Source organism: Xyrauchen texanus, chromosome 43 (assembly GCF_025860055.1).
Source record: "Xyrauchen texanus isolate HMW12.3.18 chromosome 43, RBS_HiC_50CHRs, whole genome shotgun sequence".
Lineage (NCBI taxonomy): Eukaryota > Metazoa > Chordata > Actinopteri > Cypriniformes > Catostomidae > Xyrauchen > Xyrauchen texanus.
Genome location: NC_068318.1, coordinates 21046150 through 21059703, shown reverse-complemented (window position 1 = coordinate 21059703; position 13554 = coordinate 21046150). Strand labels below are relative to the sequence as shown.

Here is a 13554-nt window from a genome sequence, read left to right as displayed (position 1 = left end):
TCTGGTTCTAACTATCTGTACTAGAAAGCATACAAGAGAGTGTTTTTGAAAGTCTCCATTAATGGTGGAAGAAAACACAGTACCAGTGTGGATGCGAGGCCAAAATCAATGCGTTTTCATTAGAAAAATATTTTGGCCACGTCCATGCGTATTCATTTTCTTTGGAAAATGCATTGTAATGCTACTTTTTCTTCCGCTCTTGAATAGGGCTTTCCGAAAACTTTCTTGATTAACGCATACTTTGGAAAAATGTGAAAACTACATTTTAGAAAATGGGTTAGTCAGAACGTGGCTTGTAAAACTTTTTTTTTTTTAATGAGAGATGTTTGATTTCATATTAAAATATTTTACTTTTGTTTGCAGACTTTGGTATTTTAGCTGATTTGATCATAGTTTCAGATGCAGTTTAGATCTCTTCTGAAACTCTAGAGAAGACACATATGAGAATATTGGGGTATTTTTCTCCAGTTGCTCTCCATATAATCTCATTGCTGTCTAGGAGAAACAACAGATATACAGTATGTTGAAGAGATATAATTTGTGATCTTTTTTGGATCTCTTGTTTCAATTAGCCTTAAGAGTGTATATGCTGGAGTGATAATGCCAAGGAGACAAGGTAATGCCAGGGGCTGCAATCGGAAGGGCACAACGAGAGCAGGAGGTCAGTCAGGACTAGACAGGTAGGATACCAGCCAAGGCAGCCATCATGGGAGGTGGCTGGGGAAGTGCTGACTGAGCTGGGCAAAACAAAGCATCTAAAGCGCCCAGACTATCCTGGTCCCAACCCAGACCATGCTGGCACACAGAAAGGCCAACTCAGTCAGCGATGAGCACAGTCTTGGAACTGATGAAAAGATAATTCTCCCCTCGCAGACCACATGCGGTGTGGGGCCGCTTGTGAGCGCTGACAGAGCGAGATCAAGCAGAAAGGATATGAGTGGGAAACTTCAAAACCTGCTCATGTTTCTGGGCCCGTGAAAGGATTTGTATAACACATTCACTTTTGATGGACTTTCCCATGTTCCCCCAGACAGCTCTTTTTCTGTTGACGTGTTCAAATAATGAATCACTTATGTTTAATTTTTTTCTTCCCTGAGAGCAAACCCGTGTTTCTAGTGGTTTTGCCGGGATGCCGGTTAATTCAGTCAGTCTCACGCAGCAGCTGGAAACAGATGGAGTACCGCTGATTCTACAGCTGCCACGGAAACGGGTGAGTCTCCCGAAATAGAGAGAGGGATGCTAGAACTGGCAGAGGGTAAAAGTGGGTGATGGTCAGGGTCAAACGTAGAGCACTCTGTGTAGAAACATCATATTAGATGCATACTGTAAGTAAATATGTTTCAATTACACTTTTATACACTGGATTTTATTTCAATAATTAACCAGAGAAAATCTGATGGGAATTGATTTGATCACTAAGTTTGTGTAAGAAGTTTATGAATTTTGCATAACAAAAAGGGCTTGTTCTTTACTGGTTTGAATACATTTTTTTTGTGACAGATTTGGCAGAAGCAGCAATAGAAGTATCATATTTCCTTTTTACTTTCTTATTTTGTTACTTCATGCAAATTATATAGAGTAATTACAGAACAATGCAATTCAATTACATTTTGAAGATGCAATCCATGTCTAAATAAGTATTTTTTATGTTTATTTCAGAAAAAATAGCATTTTCTGATGAATCCAAAGAAATTGCTAACAGATTGTCTTCCTCGGGCATTGAAATGGAACGTTTATGTGTAATTCTTATGCTTATAAGTAAAACTTTAATAGTCAAGGCACAATTCAATGGATTCAACTGTGATGCCAACTTCCACAGCCGCTTTCCCGGTGAGTTAATCGAGGAAAAGCTTATCTTGTTGTGCCATCAAACATTTTATTGTCTGAACATAAACAATGACACATCCTGAAGGAAAATGTTATTGCCCAGAGGGTGCTCTTTTATATCTCAGGTCAGGAGACCTTTTGGAGTTCACATTTAAGTATCAACTTGGTCTCAGATATGTTTCACCAAAAATTCCTGAATCAATTATTGGCATACAGTAAGAATGTGTACAGCATTGCTTAGATAATTAGGTCTTGATATATTTTGATGAGAAATGTTGAGAAGTATTGAGAAGTTAATTACTTTTGATCGTAGCCTTTGGGATCTTGGTAAGTCTGAGCACAGATCTCTTTTGGAACTCTAGAGGAGACACATGTGAAATTACTAGGGCCTTATTTATTTGCAGAAATGTCTCCATTTGCTCTCCATTTGCTTTCATTGCTGACTAGGAGAATCAATTAAAATATTAAAGAGATCTAGTTTGTGATTTTTCTTTCCTATGGAATAACCAAAGATGTGACACGATAAATTGATAAAGAAGCATTATTAGTGATTATTGTCAGGACATAGTTAGTTAAATATTAATTAATAACATTTTATTATCCCTCTGTAGCTGAGCGGGACATCAGTGTATATTGTGGAGTGCAGACCATAACGTTGAAGATAAATTTTTGCCCAGTGCTATTCTCCGGCTACACCGACACTGACTTGGCACTCAATGGTCGTCATGGAGATGCTCACTGCCGAGGGTTCATTAACAACAACACTTTTCCAACAGCCGTGCTGTTCAGCATCAGTCTCAGCACCCTGGAGGCCTGTGGTAATTCACTAGTGGTAAGACACTGACTTTGAGTTGCTGTTGTCACCAGTTTTAAAGGCTCTATGTTGAGCTGAATCACTTATGAAGAGAAAGCATTCTGAAGGCCTGCATCGTGGAGAGGGCTGACCCATATCTGCCTCACATGAAGACAGATATTCTCAGACTTCCTCAATGCAGTGTCAGAATTTAGTGTCCACATTAGACCTTCAATGGACCAGAACTTCAATTTCAGGTCTGGTCGTTAGTAAGAAAAACACATTTGTTATAATGCTAGAAAACAGCCTGTGATTGACGAGAAGATTCTTTCACTAAAAATGCAATTAATACAATATCATAAAATATATCTAATATGAATATTTATTTTGTGGGAATTGGAGTCAAACATTTCTAGGTGGTGTAACTGTCCGCAGACAGTAACAATAAATAAATAAATAAATTAAACGGAGTGTCTATTTACACCATGTTGTTGTCAGAGGCTATTTACACTAACTCAGCCCAACACTGCTCAGACCAAACTCAAGACATCCACCACAGATTTATGTGGTTTCTACTTCTGATCAAATGAAGGCAGGCATATTTGAATTTTTCGTGATGTGGCAGGGACATTAAACTGGTCAACGTGTTAGACGTTTAGTGGATTAAGATATTGGATAACTAAGTGACTATTTGTGCTCCAATTCTCTGATTACGAACACAGGATTTTAAAACAAACTGCACCCCAATGTGCAGCTGTAGTAGTTCTGTTTGTAATGATAGTATGTGTATGTGCTGTCACGCTGGAGATCCGGGTTTGAATCCTACCCCTTGACATACTTATTCCCATGTCTCTACTCATAATATTTCCTATTATTTTACTTATAGTAATAAATAAAAGAGATTAATTGCAGTGATTTGGTCACAGTGAAGGTTGGGGAGTTGAGAGAAGGATTTGATCCGGATAAAATTAACCATGGCTTTACTGTAGGAATATTGTATTAACCATGTATTCTGGTGGAAAATATGTAGTTCTGATGTACTAACCATGGTGTTGCTACAGTAACATGTTAGTAGTTAATAGTAACCAGTTTAATTTTGTGATTACTATGATACTAGAAAAATACCGGTGATACTATGGTTACTGTAGTTAACTCATGGTTAATGTTTGTAAGGTAGGGTAAGGGGTAAGGGTTGGTGTAGGCAGGGTTGGGGAGTAATAGAATACATCCAATGGGATTACATATTTAAAATACAAAATATTAGTAACTGTATTCCACGACAGTTACAATTTAAACAATTGTTTAATAGAATACAGTTACAAAGTATTTTGATTACTGAAGAGATTACTTAGCATTTTATTGTCATTTGTTTCATTTAATATTTAGTCCTTTAAATGGAAAATGTATATACATATAAATGATGCGATCCAAAGTGCATTTGAACAGCGGTGAAACACTTTCTTATGATGTGTTACGTTCATACGAGCAGACAGAGAAGTAAGTTTGAAGTAAGTTTGGAGCAGAAGAAATAGAAATAAAACTTGTGTAAATAGTCAGCTTTATGCTAAGCTTAAATGCTATTTCTAGCCATTTTACATGCACATGTTACCAGCCACAATCATATTTTTTTATCAAGAATATTCACGTTGGATCATAATTTCTTTTTTCTAGTAAGACCTTTGATATTAGGGCAAAAATCATATTCTTGATAATAATTATAGTATTTTTTTTCCAGTAAAATTATCTAACTATCCTGTTTTAGAAACAACACAGCATAATATATTTGGTTTTTTAGAGAATGTATTTTTAACACGTGTATTTTGTCTTACTGTACTGGCAGAGTTTTTATAGTCAAAACAAGTGAAAATATCGACCAGTGCTGAAGAAGTAATCCAAAGTATTTAGTATACGTTACTGACCTTGAGTAATCTAAAGGAATATGTTACAAATTAAATTTTACCGCATGTATTCTGTAATCTGTAGAGGAATACATTTCAAAAGTAACCCTCCCAACACTGGGTGCAGGGTTTCTGTGGGACTCCAAATAATCACAATAAAAATGCTGCAGTGATGCCACTATACTGTCCGTTAGTATAGTGGCATCACTGCAGCATTTTTATTGTGACATGTAGTAAACAGGGGTGTAAGAGTATCTAACGCTATTTGCACTTAGTGCAATGAAGATGATTTTTGTTGCTTTTTACACTTAGTGAAAATAGCATCTGTTGCTATTTGCACTTAGTGTAGTCTCTCCATCCATCCATCCATCCATCCATCCATCCATCTGTCCATCCGTGACCTTCAAAAAAAAAATTGTACACAACTTTTTTTATTTGTTTTTGTCAGCAAACGCACAATTTGCATACAATGTGTTTCAAGTTGCATTTTATTTAAAAAGTATTTTATTAGTTATCTTTTACTTAAAGTTAATCCACTGGCATTTTTATAATCATTAAATCACATATTTGTATCAAATGGAATAAAGTTTTATCAAATCTGACGGCAACATTATTACAAATATAATAGGCCTATATAATACATTACTTGTCATACAGACTTTTTATCATCTTACCATCAACATTCTTATTTACCATTGACCCAAATACAAAAATACAGCTTGTGTTTGAAAAGAAGATTCATTGTATAAGAATTTAGATGTAATACTTCATGTTCTTCATGAACATCTGTAGTAAGGTAGATTTATTTTGTTTGGTCGGTTGATGGGAGAAGCTTGGCATTGATAAAAGGATTGGATTGAGGATTTGGGAGGCAAAAGTACATTACTTTCACAGCACAGGTGATTACCTGTGCTGACTACCAATAGGAGAATATTCACAGCTTACTTGCTCTCTGTGTGTTTGTAGGTTTCCACAGCTCAGGGGCCCAATGCTTATGGGAATCTCTCCCTGGTCCAGATTGGTAACATAGCAGGGTACATTGACACTCCCGATCCCCCAACGGTCATCAGTTACCTGCCTGGACTACTTTACAAGTTTAGTTGTAGTTACCCACTGGAGTACCTGGTCAACAATTCACAGCTTGCTTCGTAAGTCTGCTTTATCACTTTACAATGTCATTTAAATTAAATCACCCAAAAACAAACATTCTGTCATCATTCACTCACCTTTGTTGATACAAACCTGTATAATATTCTTTCTTCCATGAAACAAAATTGGAGATACAAGGCAGAATATTAGCCTCAGTCACCATTCACTTTCATTGCATCTGACTGAAGCTAACATTCTGCCTAAAATATCCTTTTGAGTTCCACGGAAGAAAGCAAAAGCCATATGTGTTTGGAACATCATGAGGGTAAGTAAATAGTGCATTATTGTGGCCATTTTTAATTCATGCTAAGTTATTCACAGTATTTTTAGTGGAGATAATAAGGTCACAAATTGCATGTTGTAAAATGATTAGCACTTATTGTTAAGATTTAACTGGGCAAATTGAGGGACATAATTAAATTAGGATGCAAATGAAAATGTTATAAATCCTAATGCACAGTTGATTACAAGAACATCAGACAGTAAATCAGGGAAACTATTGCACAAGTTTTCCTTTCAGGCATTAATTGGCTTGCAAAAGATATATATATGTTTTATGTTTCTTATTGCTTCTTTTGTTCGAAGGTCAGCTGCAGCGATATCAGTGAAGGACAGCAATGGTACATTTGTTAGCACGTTGAACTTACTCCTGTACAACGTGAGTACATCTGGAATTACTAATTAATTATTCTTTTAGTTCTCTATTAATAGAAAACATTTTATGTGTTAAATTTATATTGTGCTCTGTTGACTGGATGAATGTAAATTGTCCCATTTATTACATGGCTGCTTGGCCAATAAATAGCCAAGTGGACATTAAATATTGATTTAAGTTTATATTATTTATTCGTGAGAAGAAAGAGAATGCAGAGTGATACTAGAGTCATGAAACTTGCATAGCTATGTAGGACGTCTGTAGGTTGCCTGGGACAATGCTCAAATAAACAGTTTAGCAATCATAATACAAAAGATTTTTGACAGCTGAATGATGCAATTGACCAATCACAATCAAGTATACCATAAAGCTGCATAATGAATTCAGATAAATCTTAAATATTTTATATTTACTTAAAAATCTATATAAAACGCCCAGTTTACAGTCTCAGAGGCATGACTTTAAACAGACTTGTGTGAATTATTTCCATTCTAAAGAAGAGGCTTCCAAATATGTGTATAATATTTTTTAAATAATTTTGTTAAGTTTAGTTAGTTTGCGTTTGAACAAAAACGTGTGAAATGATCCTTGATGTTCCATTTTCAAGGACTCCACATACATACAACACTTGGCGATCCCCATGGCAGGACTCACTCTGAAGACACGGGTGTTTGCTGCCGTAAAAGCCACTAACCTAGACAGGAGGTAAACTACAATTACATAAAGATATCTTATAAATCAATATTGCAAGGAGGCCCTAATGCATACATACTGCAGATATGATAGAAAATACTGAATGTTGAAACCGTTCAAATGGCCAATTAACCTTGAAACTGATGGAGGTGAAATGTAAACTGAGACTGATACACATTTGTGAACTGTGTCACAGTGTAGTTAGAGCATTTCTCTAAATGACCTTCTCTCTTATATCTGATACATACAAGTCTGGTTTGCCCATTAAAGGAAGAATACAGAGTGACTCAATACTGTCCTTGTTTAGGGAAAGCAAGGGGCGCCACTAAAGTGACTGGGAAAGATTGTTATGGGTCCTCTTTAGAGATAAGACATATGAGTTCTATATGACATAACAGTAGTTTGGTCCTGAAAAGGTCTGTTTCCTATTTAAGCATCCATGTTCTAGTGACTCTGAATCACGCATGCCACTCTCCACAGGTGGAATGTTCTGATGGACTACTGTTACACGACTCCCTCTGGGAATCCTAATGATCATCTCCGATACGACCTTTTCTTTGGGTAATTCCATGCTTTCTGCAGCTATTATGCTTATCATTTCTAAATTATGATTATGTGACAGTGTTTGTGGATATGTTTGGATATAGAGTATTTGCTTGAGAAGTGTGCTTGTGCTATCTTTCTTTAAAATAAATGTCACTTGGTTTGATATTATGTTATATAATCCAAAGGCATTCATACATTTTCAACTGTGGCTTAAGTGTATGAATACTTCTTGGGGACAGTGTAGGTCTGTGTGCAATGCTGAAGCGTCACATGTCTTTGTCTCTGGTTCAGCAGATGTGATAAGGACCCGCAGACGACAGTGTTTGAGAATGGGAAGAGCCAGATGGGCCGCTTCTCCTTCGAGGTGTTCCGATTTGTCAAGCATAAGAACCAGAAGATGTCTACTGTCTTTCTGCACTGTGTGACCAAACTGTGTCGTGCTGACGATTGCCCAATGCTCTTGCCTGTAAGAGAGCTGCTTAAGACATGTATCATCTGCTTAAAGAAAACAAAGCCTTTTGCATAGTTTTTACATTACTTTTGTGACAAATAAGCACCCCCTCCCAATTCTCATTATAGTAATGCAAAATATATTATTAGAAAGATATTATTTTTGTGGAATGATGTTGATTACCACAAAAATAATTTAGACTTAAACGTAATAATAAAAAAAGAAGAAGCAAAAATTGCATTTACAGGTAAGCACTTATAATGGAAGAGAATGGAAATGAAAACCTTGCATATCATAATTGCAAGTGCCTTACCGTAACCATATTTGTATTGATTGTTTACTAAATGAGGGTTGAAATACATTTAGTGGTTATCAACAATTTGCCACAAATGCTGTCGGTTGAGCTTATCTTGTATTGAAACCAGAACATTCCTTTAATTGTCTCGAAAACAATTGATTTCCTTTATGCAAAATATTTTTTTCTTTTGATTTTGGGGTGATATTTGACTTACATGTTTTGTGAGTTCTACCCACCAACTGTCAGTGACTACTATGAAAAAACCGTGATAGCAGACTTATACATAAAGGGCAGAGAAACTTAATAAAATGGACTAGCTGAAACTTTATTTATTTGTTACTCAGAAATACTGTCATCCTGACAGATCTGTGGTAAGAGGAAGAAAAGGGACGTGTCGGAAAGAACCGGTGCAGCCTCTGACAATGCAGTCATTACTGCTGGACCCATCATCACCAGGAGTGGTATGGTAGCGCACCAATACACAAAAAAACATAAAAAAAACTAGCCTGCAATTTTTGGTCACAAAAAATAAAGCCTATCACATACATTATTGCTTCATTGTAGGTAGTGTTCAGTGAGCCTGTTACGTATATGACACTTGTTTTAGTGTTCTGGATCTGCCTTCGTGCAGTATTCTTCACCTTCTTCTCAATGAATGAAATCTTTCTAGCAGACATATCACCCTCTAGCTCAAGACCGGTTGCCCACTGAAGTTAAACAGGGTTAAGCCTTGTCAATACCTGGATGGGAGACCTCCTGGGGAAAACTAAGATTGCAGCTGGAAGAGGTATTAGGGAGGCCAGCAGGGGGTGCTCACCCTGTGGTCTGTGTGGGTCCTAATGCCCAAGTATAGTGATGGGGACACTATACTGTAACAAGGCACCATCCTACGAATGAGACGTTAAACCGAGGTCCAGACTCACTGTGGTCATTTAAAAATCCCAGGGTACTTCTTGTATAGAGTAGGGGTGTAACCCTGGTGTCCTGGCCAAATTCCCCCATTGGCCCTTCTCAGTCATGGCCTCCTAATAATCCCCATCCATTAATTGGCTCTATAACTCTTCTCTCTCCTCTCCACTAATAACTGGTGTGTTGTGAGCATGCTATGTGCACTATGGCTGCTGTTACATCCTCCAGGTGGAAGCTCCACACTGGTGGTTGTTGAGGAGTGTCCCCTGTTTACTGTGTAAAGTGCTTTGAGTGTAGTATCAGAAAAGTGCTATATAAAGTGTAACGTTCATTCATTCATTCATTCATTTTCTCCCTCTGTCCACAGACGAAACTCCCACCAATAATTCCCAGCTAGGTAAGCCCCATCTTTCTCCTCCTCTTTCCCTCCATAGTGCTTCTAAATGGAGCCAACCCCATTCAATCTCAGAGCTGTACAATTTCTGATGGAAGATAACGCTTTACCGTCTATTGAAAAATATGAAGGATGTTTTTCCCCCTGAGGATGTAGCGGCTTAAACCTGTGACTAAAATATAGATGAGTTGGAGGGTTTCCAACAGTGAGAAGTTAATAGAGGGTACATGAAGGCTATGTTACCAAGAAAGGGAGAACAGAACTGCAAGAGAGAGAGAGAGAGAGAATAGAATCCTGGGTTAAATAAGAAGTATTCCAAACACGTTGTGTGTCTATTTTTCTTTGTGTGAGACACACGATTATTATAGTCAAAACAGTTTACTTAAGTTTTTATTTATATTATTATATTTATTTATTACATATTTCCTTTTCAATATGTCCTTAGATTCGTTTTCATTTTATGACTTTCTATTTTAGTTTAGTTTTAATGATGAAAGATGAAAAAATAAGTTCTCTCCGCTCCTGACGGTCACTGCCTTGTGTGTCTGGGCCACATTCACACCGAGGCAGCGTTTGTTGATGGTTCGTGTTCTCACTGCGAGAACCATACCATTGCCGCTGCATCGGAGAGTTTTCCGCATCTGATGCGATTGGGCTGCCACCCTCGGGTCGGCATGCCCAGTTGGAGGCTGACCCCCAGATGTCTGACATGCTTGCCCGGGCTGCCTTCAGCCTGGGGCTGGACTGGAACCCTCCATCCTCATCAGCTTTCGTGGCTGGATGATTGGTTACTCGGGTCTGGGTATCTCTCAGCGGTCCTCTCGGGCCTTCAGAGATCCCCCTTCGAGCCGCTAGAATCAGTCGAGCTCAAAGCTCCCTCTCTCTGAAGATGGCCCTCCTAAACCTGCAAGCGTTCTCTGTCATCGACACCTGCCTGGAGTTCGGTCCGGTAGACACTCACGTTGTCCTAAAATCACGACCGGGCTACGTGCCCAAGGTTCCTACGACTCCTTTCAGAGACCAGGTAGTGAACCTTTAAGCGCTGCCCCGGGTGGAGGCAGAAACAGCCCTTTCGTTGCTGTGTCCAGTGCTTGCCCTGCGTACCTATGTGACCGCACGCAGAGCTTTAGACTTTCTGAGCAGCACTTTGTCTGCTTTGGTGGACAGCGGAAAGGGAACACTGTCTCCAAACAGAGTCTTTCTCACTGGGTGGTTGACCCCCTTGCGGGTTCGAGCACACTCGACTGACCAGGTGTACCACTTGCCTCTAGCGCCTTTCCCCTCCACTGAGGAAATCGCGTGTGCTCTCATCCCAGGAGATCCTCCTAACTCGGCTCCCTGGATGACTCTTCCCTAGCCCTCTGGTCCATTCTTGTAGCAACTCTTCCCTCTCAACAGGTAGGATCTACCACTGTGCAATTATCCACATGTTAATGGGAGTGAAAAGTGTTTTTGTAAAGTGAAAATGAGGATTCACTCTGCCAGTGTCACTCAGTCACCATCTGTAAATTCCTTCAGAAAACAGCATACGGCACACTCGAGCGTGCTTAGAATTTTCTGACATAAAAGAATATGGTTTCAATTATTTATGGAAACTGTGACAGGAAATGGACAATGTTGTGTTGTCAACACAAAAATATATATTTTTTGGTTTGTTTCTAGTATTCTAGTTTTGATGAAACACCAGGGGATCCACCAATTTACATTATTTTGGCCTTATAGGGCTCCCTTAACACTTATGGGGGTATGGGACCCCCCAAACCCCACCTCAATTCAAACACTGGATTTAAATATGTTTGTATGTTTTACACCATTACATTTCTCACGACCTTCTAGTATTATTGATGTCTAGTGCCATTTTGATGTTTAATGAAGGCAGATTTGGAAGGTTTTACATTTTGTAATATACTGTCTATCAAAAACATAACAAAAATGAATTTGTGTATTATTTTATTTATATTTTATTTTAGTAAACTAAAATAAATGTGTCTATTTTTTATTTCAGTTAACAGATATGTTTTCATTTACTTTATGTTTAATTTTGTAATGAACGATAACAACACTAGTGTGACTGTGTGTGTTTCAGCACAGTTAAACGGCCCTCCGTTCAAAATTAATTCAGTGATGAGTGCTCTGATTTCTGCCATCACAATCCTTGCTGTTATGAGCATGTGTTTCTTCATCCTGTCTCTAACACTGCTGAGGGGGAAACGGACGCCTCCAACATCTCTTTCCGGAGCCCACAACCAAGCTTTCAGCTAAACGCACACACAGCACTTCACTCAGATACAAAGCAATACATAATTTGTGCAGCGGTCTTCATTTACACTCAATCATGTAATACAGGGAAATAACAGGTCTATAGCAGGGCATCAGGTGCAGCACACCCAAGGGTAACTAAGCAGACAATACAGTGACATTATTGCGTGATATAATTTGGAAAAAATAGCTTTAGCTAAATAAATGTTTCATGGACAATTTCAGGCATTTTCCATTGATTTCCTTTAAGTAGCTTTTTGATATAGACTTTATCCAAGTTAGGGAGCTTGTACTATCTTAAGCTACACCAAATTGCCTATATTTGGTTACACATCATTAACACAGCTTTATTTCAAACAGCCACATCAGACTAAGCTGTTACAACACTACGCAACAGTACAAAAATGTGTTTCTGTCTAGAATCAAGTTAACATTGAAAGTGATCCTAGTTACTCTATGTAATTCATACTTAAATAGAGAATTAAGCGAGTGATTTTTTGTTATCACACTATTTAATTGCACTTGTAAATGATCTGATCAACAGACCAGAGAGCTGTTTTATACATGTATTTAATTTGAAATGTCAATTGATCCAGAACTTTGGGTGCCTTTTAACTTAAAATTAATACCTCAGCCCTTCACTGTATTATTGTAGGGTTTAAGATCAGTTACATGAAGAACAAGAGCAGAGGTATCTAATAGACAAGCCTAACACATATTTCTAGTTCAGTGAGAATATTAGAGGCTACAAGACAGAATGTGAGGAGTCTATTCATCATGAGCACAAAGAATCATGGGACACCAGTGATTCAGAATGCAGTACTCTTTGTAATAACTAGTTTAAGTTACAACAGCTGAGAGAGACCATAGGGAATTCATTTAACTATGTCGAACAGTACCCTTGATCAGTATGCTATTTGATTGTGCTGTATGGGAATTTAAGATATTTTTAGATTTAATTAATTGAATTTGTTGTTACACATTAGTATTCATATGTCTTTGTGATACCCATTGAACAGTAATGAGTATTAACAGTATTACATACTTTTATATTAAGTTTTAGATATTCTTTTTGTTTGAAAGCAAAACAATTAATGATACTTTAACCCCACTTTGTTTTATCCCCGAAATATGTATTATTGTTCCATTTTTATTATTGTGTAGGTTTTTATCTTCCTAATTTTTAACAATAAAGTACATTCAGATGTGTGTCTCAACATTTTGTAATATCAAACAACCAGAAAATAGGCCGAGATCACAATACACAATGCAGTTTCTCTATCACGGCTGTCTTGTCAAAGAACGCATACTTTTAAAACACTTCACAATGACTGTAATCACAATGATGCCAGAGAAACAAAGAGGTTCGTATCCATAGCAGAGATCTTTGAAGACTTACAGGCGTGTAGTTACTGACATCAGTGGCACAAATGAATGGGATCTTGGAATAATGGAAGAACGGCACAATTAACACTAATTCTGGGTACAAAATAGAGGGGTCCGACACATGTCCTGTGCTGTCTTTTCTGGATATGATAAACAAACAATCAATCTGAGGATAATCACTCTTCTCATGAGCTGCTGAAATTGTGATAAGGAATAGCTGTGTATGTAAACTCTCAACAAACATGTGTCCTTGACATGCATCTGACAGGATCAGACATTAAATTCAATGCATGACA

General features: G+C 37.7%; 1 protein-coding gene across 1 annotated transcript; it reads left to right on the top strand.

The window, feature by feature from the left end:
- Window positions 1-1724: 1724 nt before the first annotated feature.
- zpld1a (zona pellucida-like domain containing 1a) lies at window positions 1725-12283 on the top strand. Its single transcript, XM_052116544.1, has 10 exons — window positions 1725-1830; window positions 2439-2659; window positions 5485-5666; window positions 6253-6325; window positions 6930-7027; window positions 7496-7576; window positions 7856-8027; window positions 8675-8771; window positions 9587-9616; window positions 11700-12283. The coding sequence occupies exons 1-10, from the start codon at window positions 1725-1727 to the stop codon at window positions 11873-11875; spliced, it is 1236 nt and encodes a 411-aa protein (XP_051972504.1). The 3' UTR covers window positions 11876-12283.
- The last annotated feature ends 1271 nt before the right edge of the window (window positions 12284-13554 follow it).